This window comes from Mustela nigripes, chromosome 1 (assembly GCF_022355385.1).
Source record: "Mustela nigripes isolate SB6536 chromosome 1, MUSNIG.SB6536, whole genome shotgun sequence".
NCBI classification, from domain to species: domain Eukaryota; kingdom Metazoa; phylum Chordata; class Mammalia; order Carnivora; family Mustelidae; genus Mustela; species Mustela nigripes.
Window position 1 is genome coordinate 175523242 of NC_081557.1, and position 22912 is coordinate 175546153.

The window sequence follows — 22912 nt, forward strand, 5'->3', positions numbered from 1 at the left end:
CCAAAATCAAAGCCATTCATGGTTTTAGTTTTTTTGGGGGGGCGTGTGATAAAAATGATGTTTTTCTTCTTAAAATAGCAACTTAAAAGCACTATAAATTTTTTAAAATAATAACTAGAACTGTCTAAAAAGAACATTTCTTTCCAGGCAAATGTTAAATTAAGTAATGTGCCTGAAATTGCTGTAGACATCTTTCTGAGTGGTTCACACAGAACATAAACCTTATAAGCCAACAGCTCACTGTGGGGGAAAATAATTTCTGTTCACCCTCAATCCAGTGTTCTGTTAACAGCTTTACTTCTAAATACACATAACATTTCCTTTAAAAAACCTTCTGTTTAATATTTCAAATGCACAGACTAGTTCTGATCTAGTGAACTGATTCCCTAATATTGAATCATTCTGGCCAAACATGAGTCAGAGTTATAAAGCTTTCTGAGACAGTTAGCTATTAAAATGTTAGGGACATATGTGAACCTGTGAACAATTTCACAGTCTCAAAGGAGACAGAATTTTTAGCTTTTATGAAAGACCAGAGTAAGAGGGAAGTAAGATTTTACTGTTTTCATGTCTTAGTTTTTCTGAATTTCAACATTTACTAGAGGAACCTCAGTTTGCTATAATTTTTTTTATATAGGATTTACAGTGATCATGTGTAGCATTTATACAAAAATTTTACAGACATGTGCTATGTTTTAGTTTATATTTATTTACCATGATATTTTTAGACCACTTGGCAACTACAATGGGATGGCAATGTGTGGGATTAATTATTTCACAGAATGTGTTTATATGGTTGCATATTATCAAAAGGCATTTGGTTTCTGGAAGCAGAATGCAAATATAAAGACAAGCAGCACAGTTTAAAGTCAGAATATTTGCCCCCTTCCATTTTGATTAATGTCTACTTTGATTAATGGTATATGATCTACCAGCCACCCAAACAGACCTTTCCTGAAGTTTATAGCTTCTCTTCTTTCATTTCAAGCTATGTTCTTTTGGGGATTCAGCAATATCCATTCTAATACGGATTATCTCTTGAAGTTTTGCTCTCTTTTCCATTCTTATTACTATGTCTTTCCAACTTCTCATTTCTCATTTTTGCAACTTCCCACTGATTTCATTACTACAGAATTACAGACATAATAATGAGGCAGTAGAGTCATAGTAGGCATTTCATAGACTATATAGAAGGAGGAAAAACTTTAAGTACTAGTTCTCAATAAAAGTTCTTCAACACGCTTACCTATAACTTAATAATTAAATAATAGCGTCCTGGTACTCTTTATTGGGCTACTGAAATGGCATTTGCAGACAAGAAAAGAAAAACACCTTGAAAGTCTGATATTACTTGGAAAATCTTCTCTATCCTACAGATATTGTTGCTTCATTATTATTTTCCTTGTACTTCCATGTTCCCTAATAGGATATGAAAGGCTTTCATGCCCCTGCACTATAGCATCATGATACCCAGGATGCTGGGATCATGACCTGAGCTGAAGGCAGCCACTTAACCAACTGAGCCACCCAGGCGTCCCTATTCTCTATTCTTGAGAATGACTGAATTGTCCACAAAGTACTCATTTGTAGCACTAAGTCAGTCACATATCTTTCTTGACCTCTTGGGAAATAACTCCCAGAGTAGATAAAATAGGCCTGAATATCTCAAACCATGACCCAGGAACCCTGGAGATTGGGCAGAGGGGCTCTGAGCCTGCCTTCGAAGGAAGGGGTTGAGGCTAGGAAACTACCAGGCTCTCTACTCTCATCTGTTTTATATACTGAGCTTTTCCATCAAAGGCCTCACTTGAATAAAAAGTTCCACCACAGAAAAAGAGTTTGTAAGTCACAGAACAAGTTTCAAGTCCAACAAGGAAATAAGTCAATTTACATGTGGCTGATAAACCTGTGAATTGGCCAGTTCCTTGAGGTCAAAAGGAAGCCCTGGAACAAAGCAGGGACTATGTGGATCCTACGTAGACCACTGAAGGCGTGAGGCTACAGCCCTGATTCCAGGCCCAGAAAGGCCAGGAAAGTCCTCAGCAATGGGAAGTGAGGCAACTCCTACAGGACAGGACAACATGGCTTCACTGAAGTTTCCCATAAATATTTAAAATAAGGGGATTTTTGAGGAGAAATTTCAGATTGTAAAAGACTCTTGAGATCAGTGTTCTTTAAGAAATAATTTTAAGGGGCGCCTGGGTGGCTCAGTGGGTTGAAGCCTCTGCCTTCAGCTCAGGTCATGATCCCAGGGTCCTGGGATCGAGCCCCACGTCTGGCTCTCTGCTCCGCAGGGAGCCTGCTTCCTCCTCTCTCTCTCTGCCTGCCTCTCTGCCTACTTGTGATTTCTCTCTCTCTGTCAAATAAATAAAATCTTTAAATAAAATAAAATAAAATAATTTTTAAAATTTCTCTTGCCTCAGTATTAAATTTTTTACAGTGCTTATCCTTCAAAATCCAAGAAAGGGAAAGTGAGGGCTCACTGTTAGGTCAGATGGAGGGTGGACCTCTCAGTCTTTTTTTTTTTTTTTTTTTTAAGATTTTATTTATTTATTTGACAGAGATCACAAGCAGGCAGAGAAGAAGGCAGAGAGAGTAGAGGAAGCAGGCTCCCTAATGAGAGAGAGCCTGATGCCTATGCCACTGGATCCCAGGACCCTGAGATCATGACCTGAGCCAAGGGCAGAGGCTTTAACCCACCCAGGTGCCCCTGGACCTTTCAGTCTTAATACTAGGGGGTAACTGAGGTGAATGAACATACTGAAACAAACATTTATCTCACTAAAGATTTATCTCTGTAGCTGCACAGCTTCTAACTCTTTGCCCCAGGAAACAACACAGAAGCCAGCACACAACTTACTCAGGGTGGTTCATAGTTATTTAGAGAACAATTTTATTAACTCAGAGAACAAAAAGAATAGATCAGCAACATGGAAAAAATTTTTTAAATGACTTTTCTAAATATAAAACAGTTGTTCTGTTTTTAACTATTTGTAAACTAGGAGACAAAAGAAGCACACCTGAAATTTAAAAAAAAAAAAAAATCTTACCAGAAATAAATCCTTAAAAGTCATAACTCCATAAATGCAGGTGAAGATTCAACCACCAAGTGCCACTCAGACAACTCTGGCCTTGACATTAATCCAAGAGAAAAAAATGAGAATCATGAGTGTGCGCACGTGTGTCTGTTTGTGGTGTATACACCTGACATTTAATCTGTCTGAAGTAGCAGCATTTTCAGTGTAATAGCAATAGAGAGGAGCGTCCAGTTTTTACATTGGCTGTGCTTGTTGGTTTCCTTTCTTCAGCAACCATCTGAGCAACTCTCATACTAGTAATATGTTCTGTACTAATAATGGTAGGGTTTGTGTCTTCAAATCTGAGGTGGCAAAGTGATGGGAAGGGCGGCTTCACCTAGTTAATGCCATTCTGGGCAACTTTGGGGCCAAAGGAGGTCCTGTTGTAGTTCTTGTCGTAACAGAGCCACCTCCTCCACATTCCCCTGTACTGCTTTATCTTTCCTTTGAAATGTTAGTAAGTGGCTGAGCTGGAATTCAAATGCAGATCTTCTAACTCCACCTACTCTGCTCTTCCGCAGACCTACTGCTAAGTGAAAAAATGCGATGTTCCGGCACGCCTTCATAATGTGAAAACTCAGAGTCTGGCGAAGGAGAAGGGAGAACAAAGGCTCTCATGTACTGGTGGGCTTTGAAGTGTAAAATGTAACTGCTGAAGGCATTCCTGCAATTTGTAATCGGTAGTAACTTCACCTGCTTGAGTGAGCCCCCCTTTTTTTTTTCTGCTAATAGCGAAATGAACGACCTTACAGTTGTCCTCGACTCCTCTTTTTTTCTCCCAAACTATCTGTACTCCATGAAAATATTTTATCTGCTCTACCTGTGGAGATTCTGTATACTCAGAATCTACTGCTTTCCATCACCCCTCTCCACAGCCTGTCATTTCCCCACACACGGTAATGGATAATCGCTTACCAGGGCTTCCTATTACAAACCTTAAACTTACTTCTACAATCTATCCTCAACACAAGCACTGAAGCAATTCAGTTAAAACCAAGTTAGGTCATGTCACGCCTCCGCTCCAAGCCTTCCATGGCTCCCATTTTGCTCACAGTCCCTATCCTGCCCAGGCCTGCGCTGCATTACAGAATCTGGCTCCTTTAATGACCTGGGCCCCACCTCCTCTAATTGTCCCCTATCCTCCCTCTGACCAGTCTAGCTAGATGGGCTTCTTAATGGCACCAAAGGTGCTCCTACCCCAGGGCCTATGCCTATGCCTCTGCCCTTCTGTCTGCCCAGAGCACCAACACAACAAGACTCCCTCTATTACTTTTTTTTTTTTTTTAAGATTTTGTTTATTTATTTGACAGAGAGAGAGATCACAAGTAGGCAGAGAGGCAGGCAGAGAGAGAGGAGGAAGCAGGCTCCCTGACAAGCAAAGCGCCCCATGCGGAACTCGATCCCAGGACTCTGGGATCATGACCTGAGCCGAACACAGCGGCTTAACCCACTGAGCCACCCAGGCGCCCCCCTCTTTTACTTTCTTAATGAGGCCTTCCATGACCTCCACAACACTGCCCTCTTAACTTCCATCCCCTTTCCTGTCGCGTTTTCCTTCACAGAGCATAGCGTCCTCTAGCACACTATATATTTCACTTCTTTGTATCGATCTCCTTGTACTAAAATATAAAAGTCATGAGAACAGGGATTTTTGTAGATTTGTGTTGACTGATACATCTCCCGGTGCCTGGAATGGTATCTGGCAAAGAGTAGGTACTCAGTATTGAATGAATGAATGCTAAATGAATCTTGGTGAAATAAAAACAAGAAGCCCGATTACATCAAGGGTGATTACCTCCAGAACCATTAACTGGTAACGGAAAGCTTCATGAAGGTTTACACATGAATGTGACTAGTCAATGCGTAGTTTTCTCCTGTATAAGAACTTCTAAGGGTATGTATTTAACCTTGGGAGACTCCTTTGTAAGACTGAGAAATATTAACGTTCACCTTCCTCATAGATTTGTGGTGAGGCTTAACATTTGTCTTATAAAATTTAAAAAAAACCTCTCTATTTTAAATTATGTATTTATTTTGTTTTATTATTTTGGCATCTGTGATCACTCAGAGCTACATCAGGAAAGAGATCTGAGAAGTTCTATTGTTAAAACCAAATCACTGAATTATTTTAGCAAATTTCAGACTGTTGACCCAAGTGACCTAATTTCATTTAAAGGTAAATGATGACAATGAATTCCTCAACTAATTCAAACCAGTTAGAACACTTAAAAAAAAATCAGGATATGTCTGAACTCATCCTGAACCTGATGCAAACTAGATCAAATTCTTAATGTATTGATTTAAACAAGACCTCAAAATAAATGTCCATTTTCTCCAAGTTGGCATTGTGATAGAAAGGTTCTAAAAGAGAACAATGTGCTAAAATATCTATATCTCCTAGCACCTTTAATTTCGCGATTTAGTTCTCAGAAATTCGGTTGCTTTTGCTCTTGAGCCAATTGCTTTGCCCAAAATAGGAATCTTTTTTATCATTCATTTTGTGGGAGAGCTGAAAGCACATTAATAGAGAAGCTGTCTCTTCCAGGAGCCAGATCCACATAACCTGAAACAAGTCTTCAGCTACAGAGGATATAAAGAAAACTGCACGAATTAACTACATTTGCTACTTGGATGGCATTTAAATTAAACAGTCTTATGCATATAGTGGCTGTTAAATGGTGGAAAAGAAAAAAGAAAGAAGATGGTAATAAACAATCATGGAGTCTTCGAGACCAAAATTGTATTGCACTGTAACTCCGCATTCATTGTGGTCTCCAGACCAGCAACTTTGTTATCACCAGGCTGTTTACTGGCAATGAGGAATCTCGGGCCCCATCCAGGACCTTCTGAAACAAAATTTCTGGGTGGAGCACAGAGGAATGATGGCTTTAATAAGCTCTCCAGGTAATTATTAGGCATTGCATTATTATGTACATCTTACAGTTCTAAATGTATAATTGTTTATATTTAAGAGGTTAGGGTCGATAATACACATGAAATAAATCCTTACATCTTCCCAAAGTCAAATTTAAACAACATTTTATAGGAGGTAGGTCTCTATTACTTCAAAACATAGTAACAAAAACAGAGCTGGGATTATTTTAAATCCCTTTGGACCATTTAAATTCTTTGTTTCATCTCATTATGAGAAAGTATAGTTTGATTAACAATTTAAGCATTACTAATGTTGAAAGGCAAGCTAATAGCGTCATCCTTAATTTAGATATGAAACAAGTGAATAATAAGAACTTATTCCAATTTCTCCAAATTGTATGAGAAAACCAGTTTGAAAATGAGTTTCTGCTTTTTAGAATAGCTATATTTATTTTAGCCCGTTGTGGCTTTACTTGAATAAAATGTTTATTAATTTCCATTCAAAAGAGTAGCTATGCAGCTATACTAAACCCATCTTGTCAACGATCTGAGTAATGTAATGGAACAATCACAGTGTTAGGGTTGGAATTCTAGCCTCATTACTTACTATGGGATTTTGGCCAAGATATTTTACTTCTGTGAGCTTGATTTCTTCATATATAAAATGTGGGTAATAATAATTACCCTTGAGTTATGAGGTCTATATACATATTGGAAGAAAGAGAGATATATACATAGACATATTAGAGAATATATATTATAGAATGATATATATGTGTGTGTATATATATATACACACACACATATATATAATTTCTTAACACTTGTTAAGTGCCAAATAAATGTTATATCTCTATTCCCAAGATTTTATCTTCAACTAAACCTTTTAGTTAGAAAAATTTATGATTAAATTATACTTCAGAGCATTGAAAGACAACCAAACTAGAACCAAAGCAAAAAAAAGAAAAAAGAAACCCAACCTGATTTCAAGTATTTGGGATTATATTTTCAAATATGTTAAAAATTATCTAAACTAACAAAACTTTCTTTATTTTTTTCCCTATAGTGAGGGGAGGGGCAGAGCGAGACAGAATCTTAAGCATGCTCAATGCCCAGTGTGCAGTGCGATGTGGGGCTCAATCTCACGACCCTGAGATTATGACATGAACTGAAATCAAAGGTCTTACACTTAATCGGCTGAGCCAGCCAAGTGCCCTAAACTAAAACATTTTAAATTTGATAAGTTCAATACACTCAGTTCACATACTTTTATTACAGCCTTATTCTGTCCAAAAACATGGTGTGTTCAAAGTATATAATACAGTCTTTAATCTTATTCTATTCAACCCTGAAGATAATCTTTTAAAGTCTGATAAAACAATTAAAAAATTCTAGAGGTCTTCAGATCCAAGATTATGACAAATCTTTTTATAAATTTCTAATAAATCACAGATTTATTAAAAATGTTAAAATTATCAATAATTTATAGTATACATTAACATTGTGCTATAGATTATTCATTATTATTTCTGTCAATGGAATTTTGAAGTAAGGTAATGAGCCCATGATTGGCAGTTTGAGGAGATGAGAAATTTTGAAATAGTAGTTCTAAAGAATGCAACATATACTAAAGGAAGTTAAAAAAATCACTGGGCATTTTTGAGTGCCTATTTTGGATTTGTGGTCATGAATTTAATCCAATATTGATTGCCACTCATCTTCCTGATGCAATGTATCTCTTGGCTGGACCTTATTAGAAAGTGAATGCTGCCAAACCATGCTCACAAAGCCTGTGTGGATACCGTACATAGAAGAATCCAATAATCCCATATGGTCCAGTTAGTTTCCTCAGCATCTTTCTCATCTAGGTCTGGTTCCCTTACCCTCTCCAATGACGTCGGAGAACAACCAAGTATTGAGAAAAGCACAATTTATATCCTCAGCAAGGGGACAATGACCTCGTGATTATTTCTGGCTTGTCTTCCCTACAAGGCTCAGATGGTTAGTAGATTGGTGTTGGTGTTATGATAGCGATGTATTATTATTGATTCTATTTGATCAGTGGAAAGAATTCCTATCCATTGTCATAAAATTAAGGGATTGGAAAAAATTACATGTGATATCCCTTTGAATTCTAAGAATTCTAGCACTGTGTTGGCTGTCACAATCATACCCAAGAAAAGGTGTATAAAGCCTACAAAAGGTAAACCCAAAAGGTTCATGAATATTGTCAGAGTTTTTGGTAAGGCTCTACATATCCCCAATTTGGAAAAAAAAATTTTTTTAAAAGTACTTGAAACTTTGGAAAGATTTTTGCTTTTCTGTTCAAAATAAATGCCCTGTAGAATTCAGTTATACCTAAAACCAGAATGTATATATTATGTATTATATGTCCTCTATACATTTTCACCAACATGATCTTGTTTAATAGGATAACCAAACCAGAAAGTAATAGTCTGTTAGCTCCTATCCCTCTCATTTGATGAGACTCACCAGGCATGAAGTAACCTATCTAAGGTTTCACTGTAGGAGGGAACTGGTGTTTAGACCCAGGTCTTCCATCCTATGCCTACTGTCCTTCCCAGATAGCACACTGCTCCTCAAATAACTTCTACTTAACATGGTTGCTTTCTCTGAACATGATAAAGTTAAAATTATAGTTGAGCAATTGCTTAAAGTTCTTACCAATCTGAATATTTGTGTCTACCTAACTCTATGAAATATAGTATCAAATCTCAGTTGATCAGCAATGGTGATTCAGTAAAATTATTGAAGAAATATTGATTGAGAGTCTGTTTATCAATAGTCATTATCTGTGGGATAGCTTAAAGTTATCCAGCATGAAGATAATAACCAAGATGATTAAGATTTATATAAATAAATAAATATATTTATTTGTATGTGATAGGTTTCTATTCTCTATGTTCTATGTACAGAATGCCACTTAATCCTCACAATAAACCCTTTGATGTAGGTACTGTAATTATCATGGTCATTTTCCCATGAGAAAATGAGGCATATATAGCTTAAGTTATATGGCTGGTATCTTACAGAATCCTTCCTTTTAATCAGTAGGAATTTGTGTGTGTGTGTGTGTGTGTGTGTGTGTGTGTTTTAATAGACTATGTTGTAAGAAGTTTAGAGTTCAGGGGCACCTTGATGGCTCAGTTGGTTAAGCATCTGACTCTCGGTTTCACCTCACAGGTTGTGATCTCAGGGTGGTGAGATCAAGCCCCACACTGGGCTCCATGCTCAGTGCAGAGTCTGATTGAGAGTCTCTGCCTCTTTCTCTCCCTTTGCCCCTCCCTGCTTAAATAAATAAATAAATAAAATCTTTAAAGAGACAGAAGTTTACAGTTTAATGTATTGTGCATTTTGGAATTGGAAGGAAATAGGTGCATAAATAATTACAAATATTATAAAGATATAAAGAGGATAGGCTGTAGGGAAAGAGAAGAATGCATTTGATTCTGCCTGGACGAGGGTAAGAAAATGATCAGAGAAGGATTGGAGAAGATAGGAAAGTAGTAGAGGATCTGGAGGGATGCAATAAATTGGAGAATTAAGGATAGTCTATCAAAGGGAAACCTGCTTAGGTGGAAACAGGGGGGCTGGGAGACATAGCCCTTGTGGGAAAGTATAAGTACCTTGGCCATGATAATCCAGAGAAGGTATAAATGGGAATGTGTTGGGAGATTGTACAAGAATTTTATCAGAAGCTATATTTTGAAGGTCCTTATATAGAAATCTTAGGAATAAGGCTTTAGCCTATAGGTAATGGAAGTTTCTAGAAGATTTTAACCAGGGGAGTGGTGTGATTTTGATCGTGTTGAATTTTACCCGGGTCCTAATATTAGAGGCAGATGCTGCAGGGAATATAGTCATTTAGAAGGTGACTGAAATAGTGGTCACAGAGCATAAAAAATTTCAATTCCCATGAAGCCAAGAGCAATGTCTTAATTCAAAACAACTTATTGAGGACCTACTGAGCTGTAGACCCTGGGTGAACTAGCATTCAAAGCTGAATGAGATATGTTAATGATATTCAGTAAAATTTTAAAGTTGTTTTTGATCGAAGGAATTTGAAATAATTAATCATCAGCCTTTTCATTACCCTATTTCCATTTCTTCTCATTTAGTGTTGTACTCTTAATGTCATTGTTTAAATATGCATCTGCTTTCAGTTGTCACAAGCTTAGCAGGGTTCCATCACATTCTGCCAAGCATGATGACAACAACACACACCATCTCCAAGTGCAGAAATTGAAAAAGTATATGTCCCTAATCATCTTCCTGAACATCTCAGAACTAATAATATCATGCAAAAAAACTCCTGTATAGAAATGAAAGCATATGAGATTTCATTTTAACTCTTTGCACTGATAGACTGAAATTGGAAGAGATATGACTGTATCACAGAAAACTTAAAAAAAAAAACAAACTATTCCTTTAAAGTTTGCATATGCTTAAAAATTATAGAGCTGTAGCTCTAAATTTAAAATAATTTTTACTTAAAAGCTATATCATACTTAAAAGTTCTCACACTGTTTTCATATATTAACTCAATTGATCAGTTTAAGGTTGGCAATATATATATAATAACATTATTCCTTTTTTTTTTCACAGGTGAAATCATGGAATCCTAGAGAGATTAAACTACTTGTTCAAGTTCAGTCAGGAATTTGTTCATTAAATCAGCACTGTAATTCAGATTTCCTCACTATAAATTCTATGCTATTTCTGCTCTATTTGCCTGCTAGAAGGAAATAATCATTTATTCATCTATTCATTCATTTGTTCATTCACTCATTCTTTACACATACACTTAGTGCCTATTAGTAGAAAGCACTGTGAGATTTATGGAGCTTATAAACCAGAGGTATGAGGTCCAGTGACAGCTATGAATGAGGTAGAAATCATGTGTAATAAGACAGTAATAGAAAGGATTATGAAAGGTCATCACTGGAATAAATTATTTCTGGCTAAGGAATCATGGAAAGCTATACAGGAAAGGTAGTATTTTAGGTGAGTCTGAGTGGCTGGCATTTAGGCAAAGAGAGATAGGGCATGAATTCCAAGGGGTGGAAACAGTATGTGCAAAAGAAGGAAGAAAGTGAAGTATGGAATGTGCTCAAGAAACAGTGAATCATCCTTTTTGCTTGAGGGGAGTGTGAAGCTTGAGAGAGGAAAATAAGGCTAAAAACTATTTTAAAGACTAGACTAATATGCTTACAATTTTCATATCAGGCAGAATGAGGTTATGAAAACAGCAAGGGTCTTGTTGAAGACACCCAAGTTTAGGTTCAAATACAGGCTCTGTTGTTTAGAAGCTGTGTGACTGTGATCAACTTACATAATTTCTCTATAACTTTCATATATCATCCATGAAAGGAAGACATCTGTTAAATATTTCAGAACTATTTTTTCAAAATAATAAAAATAGTTTACTTTCAGGGTAGGTGTGAAGATCAAATGACAGGATATTTGAAAAGTGACTGGTACAATAAGGTGGTCAGTAAAAATTAATTTCTGGTCCAATGCTGTGGTAGTCAGGGCAACCCAGGGGGTGTTTGCTGAGGCTGGTGATGTAATGAGAGTCATGGTGGAATAAAGCAAATATGCTGAGTGAATCAGAAGAGAGAGGGAGTAAATGATTAGAGGAAAAAGTCTTTTCTGCAACAGAGCACAGAGGGAATGAATGTCTCAATGAGGTAACACTACTGGGAATATTTACTATCTAGAATGATAAAAGAACACTGCAACACACTCTAATTAAATCAAAGTAAAATACAGAAAAAGATTGTAGTGAAATTAATTCTGGAATATTGCTGTGGGGAAAAAATCTGAATGAAACCAAACTTTGAAATAAAAGAGGCTTTCATACTGAGCTCATATTAGAATCAGGGGCTCTAAGTCTTTCGCTTCTCTCACCTTTGATCTCTGGGAGAGGTCATCTGGATGAAACGAAATGTTCTCAACTCTCCATACCTGGATAAATGTCCACCTTTCAGAACAGCCACTCAGGAAACTCACCCAGGATTACCTGAATAGAAATTCATTTCAGAGGGAACCTTTTTTAAGAGACTCATTTAAAATTAGGGACTTTGATCACAAGAGTGTGCCAATAGCTTACTTGACCATGATTCTACTGTCAGAAAAACCTATGAGGTCAAACAGGAAGAGGCAGCTATTTGTTGAATGGCCTTCTCTGTTGAGCTGTTCTTTTTGAAATGGATATGTGAGGCTTTAAAGCTACCCTCTTCTTTGTTGTTACAGTCATTTTCCAAAGCCAAAGTGAGGCTTGGAAGAAAAATTCTGTTTCTTCTAAACTTCTAACCATAAACATTTTTCTAGATGTTTATGCATTAACTAAATATTTACAAATGTAATAAGCAAACTCTTAGCAACTGATATTTATTGTGTATTCTCAGTATGTGGAACACTACTTAAAACTAGGCTTTGGATAAAAGAAGTGGATGGAAGAGAAAGCATGTATGACTCTTGATGTTATGTTTACAATAGAAGCAGAGGGGAAATGTATGTGGATCCACATACCTACAAAATGGAATCACTAAACCCTACTCTCCTTAGCTTCTGTGACTCTTCCTCCTGTGAGAGTGGCTGAAAGAATTCAATTACTTTTTCAGGGTTTTCAACATAGCATAATTGTTGACTGATAATCTCGTACCTAGAAACGATACTCTGTAAACTCCCAAGAGACCTGTTTCCCTGCCAGTACAGTCCATTGCAGTCTACAGAAGAGGCCTACATGGATCCTATCTTCCTGGACCAGATGAGGCGCCCAGAGTTCCTGACTTGTGTGTCTGACTATATACAGTATGGCTGTAGTAGTTGCTGATGAAGGGTCAGGAGCTCATTCAATCTCCAGAATGAGACTAAAATTAAAACTGAACACTTATCATTTCCTAGGAGATCGTGTAGAAAAAATCCTACCATGCCTTTTGGCACCATTTGTGTTTTCACTCTAACTCCAGTTTTCCCAATGTATTGTCTTTCACACGGATTCTAATCTCTATATATCTCTATACATCTCTACTCTGATTCGACCAATCCCTCTCCACTGCTATCTCCCTAATTTTTGCCAAGAAGCCTTCTGTTACTGAAAGTCTGACATTAGCAAAATGTCCTCCTAGTTCCTCACTGGCACTTTCAGACAATTTTGGCTCTTGCCTTCATTTAAAAGCTCAACTTATTTGAAAAGCAAGGCAACAGGTCATAGAGACTACCTTTCCTATTTGACTCCTTCACCTACCCAGTTCCAGACCCTGCACTCATAAATGATTCCAGCACCTGGTTCCCCATCCTCTTGAATGTTGCTTCTCTCACTGTTGTTAATGATTTCAATATCTGCTGAAGTGATCTATCCAATAGCTTGCCCTTCTAAAACTGTGCCTTCCTCATGTCTGAAGATGTTTTCTTCCACCTCACCTTAGCATCCATGCCCCTGACATTTCCCAAAACTGTACTACTCACACAATTTTGATCCCAAGCTCAAATTTCTCCATCTAACAATATTTATCTAGCTTCCCATGTTTATTACAGTATCCTCACTTCAACCGCAGCAAGACAGTCAATTCATCGACCCTGGTGATTTCTTAGAGAATATTAGCTCCTTATTGTCTTCCTCTTTTCCTTGCCAATTTAGAGTCCGTGATCACATTATCTGCCAAAGCCCCAAATCTAGTTAAATCTATCTTTTTAAATTATATTTATTTATTTGACAGAGAGAGAGAGAGATCACAAGTAGATAGGCAGGAGTTGGGGGGAAGCAGGCTCCCTGCTGATCAGAGAGCCAGATTCATGGCTCCATCCCAGGACCCTGAGATCATGACGGGAGCCAAAGGCAGAGGCTTAACCCACTAAGCCACCCAGGTGCCCCTTAAGTCTACCTTTTCAATGGCACTTCTTCTGCACATCAGCACCAGGCCATGGCACAGGAAAAACAAACAAACGATGACCGATCTCTGTTTAAATTTATGACCGCAAATCTCAAGTGGGCTCAGTTGAATGCCCTGTATTTGTATAGCATTTCTCTACTTAATTCACTTTTTCATTCTTTTAGAAGAATATTTTTCTATTTCTGTCTTTAAACCTCCAGATCTTTATTCTCAGCTAATGACCTCATTTGTTATTTCACTTAGAGAGTAGAATAATTGAGAAAAGAACTACTCCCTATTCCAAAACCAAATCTCCCAACCTATTTGCATTTGTACATTCATATTTTCCCTTCTCCCATATTAAAATGAATGAACCGTTAAAGAAGAGCTAAGGCAAGTCAGATAACTTACATTCCAGATATCAGTATTATAAAGCTGTAAGAGTTAAGAATGTAGTATTGGCACAAGGATAGACAAAGAAACTACTGGAACAGAATAGAGTCCACTGCAGTGTAGTGGAGAAAGTACGGCTTTTTTAATAAATAGTGTGGGTCCAATGGAGATACACATGGGAAAAAATAGTCTTGAACCCTGACTTATACCATAACAGAAAATTAATTTCAGATGAATTATAGATCTAAATATTAAAAAAAACAATAAAACTTTTAGAAAAAAAGATCTTGATTTAGTCAAAGATACCTTAAATAGGATATAAAAAGAAAAGAGTCTTAACTAGGCTACATTAAAATTAAAACCTTCTGTTCATCAAAAACACTATTAAGAGTGAAAAAGTAAGCCATGGAGTGGAGGAAGACATCTGCAGTACAAATATCTGACAAAGAAACAGAATATATAAATAACTATCACAAATCAATAAGAAAGAACAATCACCTAATGAGAAAATAGACAAAGACTTTAAAAGATACTTCTTAAAAGGGAATATTTAAATAGTCCATAAAAATATAAAAGGATGTCCAAATTCATTACTCACCTGAGAAATGCAAATTTAAGCCATAATGGTATACCGTGTGTAACAACCAGAATGACTAAATTGAAAAAAAAAAAAATCAAATGTTGACAAAGATACGAAATAACTAGAACTCTCCATACATTGCTAGGAGTGTGAACTGGTAAGAGTGTAAACTGCTGGAAACACTTTGCGAAACTATCCACAGAAAATGAATACACGCATAACCCAGTAATCTAAGTTCTTGATAGATGTCCAAAAAGATCATATACATATGTTCATCAACAAACACATACAAATACATTTATGGCAGCACTATTTATAATGCCCCAACACTGGAAACCACCTTAATGTCTGTCAGCAGTAGAATGGATGAATAAATTGTCATATATTTATACAAAAGAACACTGTTCAGTAATGAGGATGAATGAATTAATTACATCTACGGGCAACAACATGGAAAAGTTTTACTAATGTAATGTTAAAAGAAAGAAGGCAGACATGAAAGAGTACATTTTCTATAATTCCATTAAGATACAGTTCAAACACAAGGCAAAAATTAACCTGAGGTGTTAGAAGTCAGGAGAATGACTACCCTTGGCAAGAAGAAGGAGTTTTTTTTAGCACAAAATGAATTTATCAAATATCCTATTACAAATACACATTTGAGTTACCTTTGCAATTTATAAAAATCATCATCATGGCACTTCAAATAGAAAAATTAACAACAAAATAGTAAAAAAACAAAATTATTGCCAAAGATATAAATTTAGTTCAGGTTGTCAATTTTTCCTAAAGTCTGCATAAAATGCATGTCTAAATTTTGCAGAACTTTTCTTTTTTTAAGATTTAGTCATTTATTTGAGAGAGAGAGAGAGAGATTGAGACAGCACACAGCAGAGGTGGGGAGAGGCAGAGGGAGAGACAAAATCCTCAGGCAGACTCTGCACAGAGCCAAAAATCAAGAGTCAGACACTTAATGGACTGAGCCACTCGGGTACCTCTAAATTTTGCAAAACTTTTAATTCTCTTTCTGAAGCCTTCATTATATTCTTTTAAGAAGAAATGATGTCACGGGGTGCCTGGGTGGCTCAGTGGGTTAAGCATCTGCCTTCGGTTCAGGTCATGATCTCAGTGTCCTGGGAATGAGCCCCTCATCAGCCTGCCTGCTCTGCAAGAAACCTGCTTCTCCCTCTGCCTCTACCCCTCCTCCATTCTTGAGTTTTCTCTCTCTTACATGAATAAATAAAATCTTTTAAAAAAGAAAAAATGATGTCATTTAGCCATGTCTTTATTTGTAAAACTGTGAAAAACAAAACAAAAGGTGAGAAAATTACTTCGAAATAAATCAAACATAGACAGCCACTTTCTCAATCGAACTTTTTTATCACCAGGCCAACTCTGAACACATACAGTGCTGTTTCAGGAAGTCCCATGTACAGAGCCCCTGCATTACTACGTCTCTTGAAATTTTTTTTGCCATAACTATAATACAATGAACATAACAACAGCAATTATCTCATAGGGTGTTTTAAAGATTAAGTGAGATAAAAATGCATTACCCTGGAACAATGGATGTTAGTACTTAATAATTACACCCTTAATTTGTATTGATATTGTTAACATCAGAATAACCTGAAGTGTTTGCTAAATAACTACGGATTTCTGGGCTCAACCCCAGACCTACTGAAGCCAGATTGCTAGCTGGGCCTGGAAATCTGCATTTTAACTAGCTTTTTGAGTGATTCTTTTCATAGATTTAAATTTGAAGACCACTATCCAGAGATTAAGGCTTATTTCTTACTTATTCCTCAGAGCTCCAATACAGGGATCTGTCTGTGCACAGTAAATGCTTGCTGACAGTCTAACTGATATTTAATATTACCAGATGGGTATGATATAAATTATTAAAGCAATCTGGAATTTGCAGCACATTTATGCAGTATAGGGGAATAGATTTTTACATTTTGAACTTCAGCAAAACCTAAAAGGAGGCTTGATTTGTTAATAGTATTAAAAGTAGCCTCAGTTTTAATCATCTTAACTTTCTTTATGAAAGATTTGAATCCTCTCATATTTTGCATAACACATTTTTCACTTTAATTCAGGACAGTTAGGTTTTTATTGCTCTTCGTTCTTACTTTGATTTACTTTAGAAGATCCAGAGAGTATACACATGTGCTCATGGAAAGGACAAATGACCATAATCCCTGAGTTCTGCACTATTAACATTAGGCCCACAACTAGGCTTCTGTCACTACTTTCTTTCTTCTATTTGTGTTCATTACAAGGAAGCTTCCAGTCTAAAAGGAGAACTGCAAATGAAAATGTCTTCAACTGTTTGAATCAAACAAAAATTTAAATCAAGTACAGTATCTATTTAAACTTCTCGTCTATAGACTAGTTACACAATTGGTTGCACTGAATAGAAAATTTTAATAGGAGAATGAATCTTTTCATTAGTTATTTGATTGCATTGAAAGAACAAGAGAGTCAACCTTTGACAAAAGGAAAATTAGCTATCCTCTGGTAAGCATAGCATAATATATAGAGTTGTTGAATCAATATGTTGTATGCCAAAATAAATGAAACATTGTATATTATCTTCAATTAAAAAAAGAGAAAAAAGTTAGGAATTATTCTAGCTTCATTTCTGTTTCATGTCATTAAGTAAACATAAAGATTGAAAGATAAAGCCAGATATTTTATCCATGCAAGAAAATGTTTAGGAGCTAAATGTTCTTACTTGGTGAAAAGCCTTATAGCATATGCTCTATTGTGAAAGATAAAATTCACATGATTCATGTACATATTTTCAACTACTATCAGCTATCTCAGTAAATCTAAATTCTCTAAATTCGTTGAAGAGATTTAGCGAGCTTTTATGACACATTTATATCATAAGCCAAATGTAAGAGTGTTTGGGATTAGACATGAAGAACTTGACCAGGCCACCAGATGGACTTATTTTCCAGCCAAAAATCTGATCCTTTATAAATATCAAACACCCTTGACTTTCTGATGCTACAGATAACCTTTAAAATGACTCTGAAGAACAGTGAGACTTTTTTAAATCTCTCATTCTCAGGAAAGGAAAGGATGGGATTTTTTTTCTTTTTTTTCTTCTGGCAGTGATGCTACATTCTGACAGTTTGCTAAGCAGTGGAAATCATGTTATAAGCAAAAGTCTCTGCAAGACAGAGATACTGGCTACTTTGAGAGGATCCAATTCCAAGAACAACTTCCATGAAGCAGGGTTCCCTGACACTGAAAGTGCAGGACACATATACTGAACCACTAGGCTTCTCTTCTACCACTGTCCAGTGATGGCTTGACCTCCAGACCTCCTAGTCTATCTCTGTGGCACAGGCTGACTTCAGACATACAAATCAGTAACAGTAACCTACCTTCTAATAGGATAGAATAAACTTTGAAAATGAATGACTGTCTTAAACAGAAGGTTTAGCGATTTAGGAAAGCAACAAATTAAAAATGCTTTACTTAAGCATCCAAATAATCTGATTTTTCTTAGAGTTAACCAGAAAATTCCAAGACATGTGAGGAGCAGTAGAAAACTTCAGATGAAATTTGACTCCTGTTGAACATTCATCATTGAATTTCCTTGCATTTTGAGAATCACCTTGGTAATCACACATGGCCCTTGTTATTGACCCAGTTAGAGAAAGTTACCTACAAAAGACCCAAACAGTCATTTGTACACTGATTTTACATTGTTTTCCATCTGTTTCCTTGACCTCTTTTATGTCCATGAGAACTTACAGCTTTGAGTATTCAATTCTAGATTTAAGAACAAACTGAGTTGCAGAACATTTTTCATCTGTCTTTCTTATCAGTAATGGCGATGGTGAATTCTGTTGCGACGCCTGAAACAAATCTGAGCATGCTCAAAAAACAAAACAGATTTGGAGAAGGAGACCCCTTCTGGAGACATGTGGTTGGTAGGTGAGACTTCACAAGTACTAACCTCATTTAAAAACTTGGAGGACACTTCCCAGCAGGCTCTGAGAGTAAGAAAATGAGCCTAACTAGAGAGGAGACGTTCAAGATCTTTAACAAGGTATCCAATTTAATACTCACCGTAACTCAATACCACATTTCATTCATTCACTCGTTTGCTATGTGTTTTTTTTTTTTTTTTTCCTGTCACTCGTTAAAATTAGGAGTTCGGTCTTAATTAAATGCATAAAATTTCTCCAAGGAATAAATATACGAAGTGGTAACACTTACTTTCCAGTAATAAACTGACTCCTGGACGGTGTGCAAATAGGCTGGACATAGTAGTTCTCCAGTTTAACGCCTTCGGCAGCGAGCCTGTCAAGAGTGGGAGTCTTGATCTCCGAGCCGTGGTAACCCACATCTCTGAATCCCTGATCATCCGCTAGGATGAAAATGAGATGGGGTTGGGAGGTGGCAGCCGTACTGGGCTCCGGTCTCTCTCCAGACTGAGCTCGAAAGGTCGCTTCCTCCTCCTCCTCCAAGCCCTGGCCCCAGGATAGGTAACCGTAGGTCAGGAGGCTGAGCACCCAGAAGCCTGCCAGCGCCCCCATGGCTAGCATCTTTCCCGGCCAGACCCAGGCTCGAGGAGGCGGGGGAGGCGGAGGCCCCGCACAGCCCCTGGGGGCCATTCACTCGGGTCCCGGCTGAGAGTCCACTCGCAGAACCACGCACCGCGCGCCGCCGCCGCCGCCCACATGCACGCGGGAGGGGTCGACCGAGCAGGCGGTGGACCGTCTCCACTTGGAAAGAAGTCCTGCGCCCCTCTCAGCTGTCACCACATCCAACAACGTCAACCTTGTAGAAGTGGTGAGACGTCGGAAAAACAAGGAGTCGCTCTTCTCCTCCAGTTTTCACTTTCTCCCCCTCCCCGCTCCCCCGAGCGAGCGGCTTCCGCACAAAGTTAATGCTTCCACCCAAAAGCTGTCGGGAGAAAAAGTCTAGTAAGGCATTGAGAGCCCCCTTCTGTGGGGGCTTCCCCTGCCAGAGCGCCCTGGACGCTGCGGGGCGAGGCTCTCGCGGGCGCGCGCGGGTCGCTGGGACCCGCCGTCCGGCGTCCCCGCACCTGGAAAGCCCTGGAAGTCGGGCCGCCACGCCTCGCCCCGGCTCTAGCAGATAAACAGCTGCCTGAAGGGGACTGACTTCCTGACCACCCTCTCCACTTTTCCAGGGCTCGTTCTCCCGGTCCTCTCCAGAGCGTTTGCCAATCTCCCCGACACTAGGCGGCGAAGCGAGGGGGGGAAAAAGCCCAGTTTCCTGATTTCTTTCCGCGCCTAACCCCCCTTTTCCTCCAGGAACGTCGGGCACCGAGTCTCCGGGCCGCTGGAGCGCGTGGGGGCGCGAAGCGGGGTCCCCGCCCCGGTGGCCGTTCCACGCCGAGCCCACCAGTCTCCGCGGAGTTGGTGCACCCGGCCGAGGCGCGGAAAGATGGGTGCGTTTTGTCAGCCAACTTACTTAGTTTGGGCACCCGGCGTTCTTTGCCGCCTCCTCCCTCTTTTCTGTCCAGTGAATCACGGAACGGTACTTTCTGCTTTAGCGCCTCCAGGAAGAGGGGGAGGGGTAAGGTTGGTGTAGAGGTTAGGTCTCTCCTTTTTCCTTTCCGGGAGGAGGAGGAGGGAGGGGAGGCTTTGCGGGACGGAGGGAAAGCCGCGCGCCTCTGCACGGCCCCTGCGGGATCCAGGGGGGTCCGCCAGGGCTAACTCCTCTCTGGGTTTCCCCGGCTGCCCTCCGTTATCCGGACAAGGGGCAGACCGCGGCGGCGCGGAGCGGTTGGGGTGAAGCGGGCGCTTCTTTTCGTGGGTCCATAAATGAAGAGCTCTCTCGCCCATCCCGAACGTTGCGCTTGCAAACTTTTTCTAGCTTCGGAGGGAGTGCGAGAGAAGAGCAGGAGAAGCAACAAACTGCGTGGCATACTTTCTTCCTCTTCTAGTTTTCCTTTAATAGTCTCTTTCCTCCCCCCCTCCCCCATTTTTCCTACTCCTTTATCCCCCCCCCCCCCCCCCCCCTTTTTTTTTTTTTTTTAACAGTCGCGACTACAAGTTTTTAAATTGAATTTCCTTTCCCTTTTGCTGGCCTTGACAGCCTGACTTCCTCAAGAGGTTCTCCCTAAGTGAAGATATTGAAATTGTCCCCTTATTCTTACCGCTCCCCAAACTTACCCACAGGGCATCTCCAGCCAAGAATGTGGGGCGAGGAGGAGTTACACATTTCCCCCTCGGGAACTGAGAGCCCAGTCTGCACTCCTGCAGTAAGGAAACCATTTCCCATATAATAGTTCCAGGAACTTCATCATTTTTTTTTTTTTTTTTAACTATGTGGAGTGAAAGTATTTTAAAAGCTTGTCCTGACTAGGAAGATATGCCTGCTTTTACTAGAATCACAGGTTTTTAAAGCCCTGCTCCATCAGGAAAGGGATTTGTGGTACCTATAGAGGAGGCAATCAATGCCAAGAGCCATTGAGACATGTTTTTCTTTTCCAAAATTTGTTCAAGTTATTTATTGAACACCTACTATGGGCTGGCACATAAAAAGCCAGATTCTCCCAATTGCCTAAGCATAAATCCTAGTTTCACTTAGCCATTTGTTTTTAATTCCTTTTTGTTGCTAAAGTTCCTGTTTAGTTTCTAGGCAAAACCTTCGTAAAATGGAAACTTAGCACCTGTGAAACTTGCCGTGGGCTCCATATAGGTAATTTTGCTAATGTGTGTGGGCTTCTACTAGTTTATTTTCTTCCATGAGGCCATTCTGATTAGTCTGTGGAGAGATGAGCCCTGTTAGAAGTCCTATTTGGAAATATGATCTTAACAATTCTGTAAGGTAAATCACCAAATATCTAATGACTGAACTGAATATTGCACTGAGGTAAGGTTCCCAGCCTTGTAGGCCCAACAAGGTTCTTGAGTGTCAACAGGCATTCAGATGGATTGACTGCTTTTAGTTGGGGTTAGTCAATGACGTAGCACAAGAAGTGTCCGTGTTGCTCTGCAAGAAAGAGTGTACTTTTCAGTTCAGATTTCAAGTAAGAGTAGATAATAATAATAATGTTAACATTTATGATTTACCATGTGATAACCATAGTGTTCTATATACCGATTATATACCATATATACATATATACATACATATGACTTACAGTGTTTATACAGTGCTTTACATACTTTATTACTTTTCTTTCTCTACCAATTTTATGACATACTTTTCCATTCAACAAATATCTGAAGAGCTGGGCCAATGCAAGTAGCAAGGGAAAGTAATGTTTAACTAAATCAGGCACAGCATCTACTCTTGTGGAACTTACATTGATGGAAAGAGATAAGCCGATCAATGAATCATCCCCAGACTCCAAATATTACCTACTATTCTGTAGTATTCTGAAGCAAAGGAACAAATTTAAGAGAAATTTTAAAACAAAGAAATCTGACTTAGACTGGGTGTGGTTAGTGGGTGAGGTGGTGCAGGGAAGTAACCTTTAAACTGAGAGAAATGTTTTGTTTGGTATCCACCCCTCGTTCTTTTTTAACAGTTTAGCTTTTTATTGAACAGATTACAGAAGTTTCGTCAAAAAGACCAAAGCTCAGACTCTTCTGATTCTTCTTTCTTTGCTTCTACTTTCTTCTCAGCTGGGGCAGCAGTGGTGGAAGGAGCAGGACCTTCTGCTGGTGCTGCACCAGCTCCTGGGACATGTCCATCAGGCCCTACTTTGCAGATAAGGCTTCTGATGCTCACATTGGCCAGAGCCTTTGCACACAAGTCCAGCTAGGAAGGTTCAACATTTACACCCACGGAAGGCTCAACATTTACACCAGCTGCTCTATCCTCTGTGACCCAGACCTCATCGTTGTGCAGGATGAGGGTTGAATAGAAGCAGACAAGCTCCCAGAAGGAGGCCATGGTGCAGGTGAATGCTGAATGGATGCTACCAGGCAAGGTGCTAATCACAGGATGAAATGAGGGCCTCACCCCTCCCTGGCCTTAGCTTCTGCAGAACAGAGCACCTTAGTGGCGCTGAGGAAAAGCTGTTATCTCCTTTTACAGGAAACTTAGACTTGCAAATCCGTCTTCAAAACCCATGTTTTTCAAAA

The 22912-nt window shown here is 38.8% G+C and overlaps 1 protein-coding gene and 1 pseudogene across 3 annotated transcripts in view; both read right to left on the minus strand.

Moving 5' to 3' along the window:
• The window catches only part of ARSJ (arylsulfatase family member J), an 85586-nt gene extending 66112 nt beyond the window's left edge, over positions 1-19474 (minus strand). Inside the window, exon 1 of one of the 3 annotated variants that reach the window (XM_059377730.1) lies at positions 19065-19474. In XM_059377730.1, the coding sequence (XP_059233713.1) occupies positions 19065-19462 (398 nt within the window). In that variant the 5' untranslated portion in view covers positions 19463-19474. Of the gene's footprint in view, positions 1-11882; positions 11951-19064 lie in introns of those variants that run through there. The other 2 variants (XM_059377736.1, XM_059377742.1) reach the window with 2 other exon arrangements.
• Positions 19475-22354: 2880 nt separating this feature from the next.
• On the minus strand, positions 22355-22721 carry LOC132027894 (large ribosomal subunit protein P1-like; annotated as a pseudogene).
• Between the last annotated feature and the right edge of the window lie 191 nt (positions 22722-22912).